Below are 7,137 nucleotides of genomic sequence, written 5' to 3' on the forward strand. Positions count from 1 at the left end.
ATTGTAGCTATAGAAGCCACCTTGAACAAGAGCTCTGTCTTTCGGTCTTTCTGGGAAGATATTTGTCAGAGCAGCAAAGTGAAGGAGACAGTGAATGAACATGGCTGAATTCCTCCTTGGATTTAGCTTCCTGGGAAGATCAGCTGCATCCCCCTGTTGTGCTGAGCTCTGTTTCATCTGTGTTTGAGGACTGGCCATGTCCCAAGGGCGCTGCTCTCTGAAGGTGGCTGGCAGCAATCTGTGCTGATGCCAGCATGGAAAAGCCATGTAGGTGGTCATGAGTCCTGGCCCCAGACCCAGACATGGGTTGTGATGGTGTGGGCTCAGTTGCCACCAAAACCTGCCGGCATCACCACAGGGCATGCGGAGCACAGCGTGAATGGGGACAGGAACCCCCACCGTCAGTTTTGATCCCAACCCTAGCACCTGAAGGACTGTGCTTGCTGGGAACTGATCTTCCCCTGACTTCATAGGCAAAGGTTTTCTTCTTTCTTGGAGTTCTGTGGCTGCCTAGACCTGGGGCAAAGCAAGCGTTTGGAAACCACTGAGATTGCGTGCAGGCAGGGACAGTTCAGTGTAAGGAAAACATGCTGGCCATAATGCTGATGGAGAAGGTGCATCCTCTGCCCGTTCGCGCCTGCAGAGCACCCTGGGGGCGATCAGGCTCTGGTCTGTCTCCATCAGTCTTTAAATCCTTGTGCCGAGATGCTTTGGCTGCACGTGGGTTAATTTACTTGTGCTGTTTTCTTTTCCTGGCGACGCCAGCAGCAGAGTGGTCGGAGGAGAACGGTGAGTGCCAGGCTGGAGGGGAGGACGAGTGTGATGTGTGTGTGATGGGCCTGGAGGGTGCGGTGTGTTTCACACCTCGAGAGTGGTCACTTCTGGCCATGTCCTCAGCAGGACCTGCGGCCAGTGGCTGTAGCTTCCACTGTGGGGCTCTAGAGACCTGGCGAGGATGAGGAAGGATGGGAAGGAGGATGAGGAAGGAGGTTCACAGCGAACAGGGGGAGCTGGGGAGGTGTGGTGCCTATCCTGGCTGGGTAGGAGAGGATGTGTCAGTATAGGAGATACGGAGCAGACCATGGCCAGAAGCAGAGGGTGGACCCAGGGAGCTTGGTGCAAGGAAGAGCACAAAACCGCAGCGCTGTGGGTTTGAGTAAAGGGCTGGGAGCATGAGCAGTGTCTGCTGTGGGCAGGGAAGCTGCGTCTCCTCCACCTGAGTAACAGCGGTTTGCAGGTAGCATCTGATTGTACTTGCCCAAATCCAGAGCAGGAGAGAGTGGTGTCTGCTGACAGGAGAAATGTCTGATGTACTTGAGACACAGACGAGTGGAAGAGGAGTTGGATTGGGTTGCATTGGGGTGCTGGTATGCACCCCTTTTCGCCTTTTCGCCACTGCTTTCCCCCTGATCCAGCCCACGTCTTGGGAGAGCATCTTCACCAGTTGCTTTTTCTTCTCCTTGCCATCGCCATGCCCCTTCTCCATTTCAGTCAGAGCCAAACTAGACCTTTTGCTCAGTTCTCACCAAACCCACACTTCTCCACAGGGGACCGATGGTGGCTACAGATTGTTTTGTCTCCCATCCATTTCTCAGCCTTCTTGCGCTGTGCCGGAGCTGCAGGACCCAGGCTGCAGCTCACATGAGGGATCCCCAAGAGGGATTTCAGGGGCTGAAGGGTTGTCCCCATGTCCCTGCCAGGCTCACAGTGATGGCACGCTGCTCTGCATCAGGCTGGGAGGGGACAGGGAGGGGCTGGCACATTGGGAATATCGATGACCTTTATTTTCTCTCCCACCATAGAGCTCCTCAGCATACCTGTCGGGTCTGTACGGAACGCCCCCAGGCAGTGCCTTTCCCCATCAGCACCCTGTAAGTGCTCCATCACCTCCTTCTGTGTGATCTTTGCATGGGGGTACCTTGGTAGGGTGGGCCCATGGCCAGGGCGGGTAGCTGGTCCCCTGGTGTGCTGGCTCCCTGACTGTCTTGCTCTTCCATGCCCTCGTCAGCTGCCGGAGCAGGAGGTTGTGAACTTGTTCATCCCAACGCAGGCGGTGGGGGCCATCATTGGGAAGAAGGGGCAGCACATCAAGCAGCTGGCACGGTTTGCTGGTGCCTCCATCAAGGTGAGCAGGGTGCCACAGGGCTGGTCCTAGGCTTCCTGCTTCAGTTTCCCCTTCTGAGGGCAGCACATGGGAGCCTTGGGTGAGGGTTTTGCTCCCTAAGTTAGCAGAAACCCATTCCTGCAACACCTTGGTTATCACCCCTTACTGGGTGGGAGAGAATGCCCCTGCATGCCAAAGTGAGGCCACACTCACACTTCTTCCCCATCTCTTGCAGATTGCCCCAGCAGAAGGTCCTGATGCCAGCGAGCGGATGGTCATCATCACAGGGCCACCTGAGGCTCAGTTCAAGGTGTGTTGACTACGGGGTAAGGGTTGTAGCTGGGGACAAGTTGAGAGCATCCCTTTAGTTGCTGCCATGCTGCCAGCCGGTGTTTTTACTCCACTGAGTGCTCTTTGCTCAGTACCATGGTTTTGATGCTGCCAGACATGGGCCCATCATCACCCTCAGGGCACAGCAGGCACTGCCAGGATTGCTGCTGCAAGGCTTTACTTCCCTTATGTCTCTTCTCCAGGCCCAGGGGCGGATATTTGGGAAGCTGAAAGAGGAGAACTTCTTTAACCCAAAAGAAGAAGTGAAGCTTGAAGCCCACATCAAGGTGCCTTCCTTCGCTGCTGGCCGTGTGATAGGCAAAGGTGGCAAGACGGTAGGTGTGGGGTGCAAGGATGCCCCCCCTGGGTCCTGAGATTGCAGAGCTGGGCATCACCCACCCCCCATGCCTGCCCCAGGGGCACAGAACAGCATCCTGACCACTGCCCTGCATCCTGGTGGTGGTTCTCCTTAGGATGAAGGGGCAAAATGAAATCAACCTCAGCCTGGTGCTGTGCGCTGGCTCGGAACCAGGGGGTGATGCTGGCAGTGGAGGATTTAGGCTCTTCTGCAGCAAAACCTGTGGCTCTTGTTTGTTCCAGGTGAATGAACTGCAGAACTTAACTAGTGCAGAAGTCATTGTGCCACGAGACCAAACCCCAGATGAGAATGAGGAGGTCATTGTTAAAATCATTGGGCATTTCTTTGCCAGTCAGGTAAGCTTTGCTGCAGCTTTTCTGAGCTTCCCAGCCTGTTTAATCCATAAAGCAAGCTGCTGAGCATCCCGCCGCTCTGTTTCCGCTGGGTCCTGTGCACGCAGGATGCATAAAGGTGTTTTGGCAGCTCTCTCCAGCTTTGCTAGCGTTAAAGATTGGCTCAATTTAGCTTGGACACCAAGCATATGAATCAGCTCCTCCTTGACATCAGTGCCATCTGGGAGCTCCCACACACCCCCTCATCCCCCCTGGGTGCACATCCTTTGAGTGGGACAGCAGCACCCTAAAACTCAGGCTCTGGAGGAAGCAGAATTTAAATCCCTGCAGCTGTGTGGTGGGGGCACAGTGGCCCCTTCTTTAGCACATCTTAAAGCGACATGGTCTAATGTGAGGCCTCCTTGCCCATGGCAGGGAGTTGGAACTCGATGATCTTAAGGTCCTTTCCAACCCTAACCATTCTGTGAGTCTGTGACCCTTCATTACAGCTGTGTAACGAAGGATTGCACGTGCTTGTCCTGTAATTACAAGTTGAGAGGGTGCTGAGCAGCGAGGTGCTGTTGTGCTGGGGTGTGTGTGAGGACACAACCGCTCACGGTCCCCACCCTGACCCTTGTTCTTGCCCCCCACCCCCGGCAGACTGCACAGCGCAAGATCAGGGAGATCGTCCAGCAGGTGAAGCAGCAGGAGCACAAACACGTTGCTCAGGGAGCCCCGGCCTCGCAGCAGAGCAAGTGAGGCCCGCGCCGCACCGGCCAGCACCGCCCAATGAATGTAACCCCACCGCCAGCGGAGCTCCAGCAGGTCAGGGGAGCAAACCAAAGAACCCCCCCAAACCTCCCCTGCCTGCAGCCGGGGTGCTGCGAGGGTACGGGGAGGGGTATTGAGAGGGCTCTTCCCATCCCACAGCCTCCCCCCCAAGTCCATCGCCTCCTGACGCTATCCCTTTAGTTGGACTAACATAGGCAGAGAGAGAGAGAGATCTGTAATGTCCTAGAAGCCGCTCGTTCCATCTAGGCCTGGGGGGCTGCAGTGCTCGTCAAGTGTAGAATTAATATATCAATAACAAAACTAACACTGATTTTATTTTATTGGGGGTTTTAAGTTTTGTAAGATAATTTGAGGGATTTTTTAATTCTTTTTTTTTAATTTCACAGTGGGGCGAGGGGGGAGGTGTTTGGTTTTTAGCAAGAACAGGCTTTTTTAGAGTTGTAAGGAAAGGAGCTAGTCCATTGGTTCTCTGATGCACGGTAGAGATGTAGGATTGCCAGCAGCAGGGGGAAAAATGAGTGTTAAGAAGCAGTTTCTTAAGGGCTTTGAGACGAGCAGTGCCTGTATGAGCCAACAGAAGGGATACCGTCTCCTAAAAGAGGAATCTCTTTCACACACCCAATCCTCTTTGCTTCACAGAGTCCAAAATGGGGGTTTGCATCCCTTCTATCCCCTTCCTCTCTGTCTGTCCATCACTGCCCAACCCAGCCATGCTCATTACATCCCGACATGGATGGGCAGCACTAGCCCTGCCTGCGTGGGGCAGGGATCCTTGGGGAAAGATCACTGGTGCAGGGAGACAAGGGGCAAAGGGGAGGAAGGGGGAAAACAGCTTTACCAGAGGGTGTTGTCCAGGGCTGGAAAAAACAACAATACAGCTCAGCAAATTCATTTGAAACAAAACCAGCCCCAACCCCCCCAGGACACACACATCACACACACACACACAAGAAACTACCTCAGGTTTTCGTACCTCAGCACCTTGCGCTTGTGTTTCCCTGTTAGAGATTTTGTATGCCTTGTAAAACTGATAGCTGGAGCATCTTTTTTATTTTTCTAATAAAAACCGAGTTGGAAAATGATCTTGACCAAGTCAGCTGCGAGGCGGGAGAAGGAAACCCATCCCATGCTCTTCCGTAGTCTCCTGCTGCTACAAGAGAGCCAGTGACCATTCCTTCAGAGAAAGCTTGAGAAATGTTTGACAAAAACAAAAAAAAAAAAAAGGAAAAATAAAGTACAGAATAATGAAAAACCCCAGCGAATGAAAGCGGTGAAACCCAGCGGCTGAGTGGAGGGATGGGGTGGGATGGGAGCAGCGTGTTGAGGTGAGCACGTGGGCGCCGGCCCCACGGGCTGCCCCACCACGTTCCCTCTACTGCAAAGTGTTCTGTGGAAAACCCAACCCAACAGCAACCAAACAAAACCAACAAAGAAATATATCCAGCTAACGAGAGCCTGAGCTTGGCATCTGTTGCTTTCTTTCGAGTGCTTTGCATTGGTCACAGTTAAGCCAAGGGGTGAATGGGGAATGGGGGGAGATACTCAGCCTTCCAGTACCAACAAGAAACCTGGAGAGGGACTTTTCACAAGGAAAAGAGACAACAGTTTTAAAGAAGGTAACTTTGTATTAGATAAGGAAGAGATTATTTACAATGAGGGTGCTGAGGCGCTGACACAGGGTGCCCCTAGAAGCTGTGGCTGCCCCTAGAAGCTGTGGCTGCCCCATCGCTGGCAGTGTTCAAGGCCAGGTTGGATGAGGCTTGGAGCAACCTGGTCTAGTGGAAGATGTCCCTGCCTGTGGCAGTGGGTTGGGAGTGGATGAGCTTTAAGGTTCCTTCCAACCCAAACCAGTCTGGGGTTCTGTGATCTGGTGGGAGGGAAGGGGATGTTTGCAGGCACTGCCAGGCATATCTTTATCCAGTTGCTGGGCAGGTGTTGTCACCATGAAGTCACCTCTCCCTGCACTAAACCAAGGGCCGTATCTCTCTCTGAGTTTAGTTAGCAAAGCCAAAACACTGCACCACCCAGTGGGGAAAGGACCAAAGTAGTGTTTGGTTGTCCTTTGTATGAAACGGTGGCAGGGGAAAGGTTTGCATCTGGGCATCACATGGGGTGGTGATGGACGCCACGAGGGAACATCCCATGGCCCCCATAGCTGTGCTTCTCTGCTCTCACCCATCAGGCACTGAGGATGCAGTGCCATGGAGGTGGTGGTACCTGTGGAGGGCAGAGTGTAACATCTCAAAGTACCAAACAACATCACATCATGCCCGTGTTTTGGAAAGGTACAGGGAGCAAAACCAAAAGTCCCTTCCCCACCTGCAACACAAATGATCTCAGAGAAGAGCATCAGTTTTCTTGCTGTCACCCCTCATCCCCAGCCAGCAATGAACTGACTGCAGGACCAGTGAAGTCCGGTGGTCCAGCCCTGAGACCAATGCTTGCCATCACTGTAAGGCTCAGCCTGATCTAATCACAGTGTCTGAGCCCTGTCACATCCTTCCTGTGAGCAAGGACCACGTCATAGGGCAGATGATAACATCAGAAATGCGTAAAGCTGGATGACGAGCACCCCTGCCTCCAGGGCAACGGCTGGGGGATGCAGCATTACTCAGTCTGTATATGTGTTTTCCCATCAGCACAGGAAGGCACAAGCTCATCACCTCCATAAGGTCATTTACTATGAAAACCAAGGTCCAGATGCTGCACACAACCGTTCATCCAAAGCACAGAAGCTAATAGGCTATTTCGTTCCACAGGGTGTCTCAGAACATAGTGTAGGGGCATAAGGACCCAAGCCTCAGCTGAAGGGCCAGAGCCCACAAGATGACCTTGTGGACAGAGGTGATACTGACTGGTACATGTACAATTTTCTCAGTTATCTCATACAGAGAGGCTTTCAGATAGTCCTAGTGTTAATAGTGTTAAAATCTTCCTGAGTCCTCAGGGATCCAGGGAAGACTAAACACCTTGTGTAAGGACAAAACATGACAGATTGCCCTTGTAACAGTTCTGTCTTTGGAGAATCTCCTCTGAAGCTAATCTGTTTGAAGGCAAAGGCCGATGCAGCTCCTGACCTGCAACACAGATAAACCACCTTATCAGCTTTCCCAGGAGAGCAGATCTTCAGGCAAGGAGCAGCACTGTGGAGGCTGATCACACCCACAATGACAGAGGGGATGCCTCCAGAATCACCCTCTTGAGAGCTGAGGACAGGAGAT

General features: G+C 53.0%; 1 protein-coding gene across 2 annotated transcripts in view; it reads left to right on the forward strand.

Moving 5' to 3' along the window:
- IGF2BP2 (insulin like growth factor 2 mRNA binding protein 2) overlaps positions 1–4,998 on the forward strand; it is a 23,182-nt gene extending 18,184 nt beyond the window's left edge. For both annotated transcript variants that reach the window (XM_065675182.1, XM_065675183.1), the window contains 6 exons: positions 1,803–1,871; positions 2,009–2,125; positions 2,340–2,414; positions 2,638–2,769; positions 3,035–3,148; positions 3,785–4,998. In XM_065675182.1, the coding sequence (XP_065531254.1) occupies positions 1,803–1,871; positions 2,009–2,125; positions 2,340–2,414; positions 2,638–2,769; positions 3,035–3,148; positions 3,785–3,883 (606 nt within the window). In that variant the 3' untranslated portion in view covers positions 3,884–4,998. The remainder of the gene's footprint in view (positions 1–1,802; positions 1,872–2,008; positions 2,126–2,339; positions 2,415–2,637; positions 2,770–3,034; positions 3,149–3,784) is intronic.
- Positions 4,999–7,137: the final 2,139 nt, after the last annotated feature.

Source organism: Lathamus discolor, chromosome 3, assembly GCF_037157495.1.
Source record: "Lathamus discolor isolate bLatDis1 chromosome 3, bLatDis1.hap1, whole genome shotgun sequence".
Lineage (NCBI taxonomy): Eukaryota > Metazoa > Chordata > Aves > Psittaciformes > Psittacidae > Lathamus > Lathamus discolor.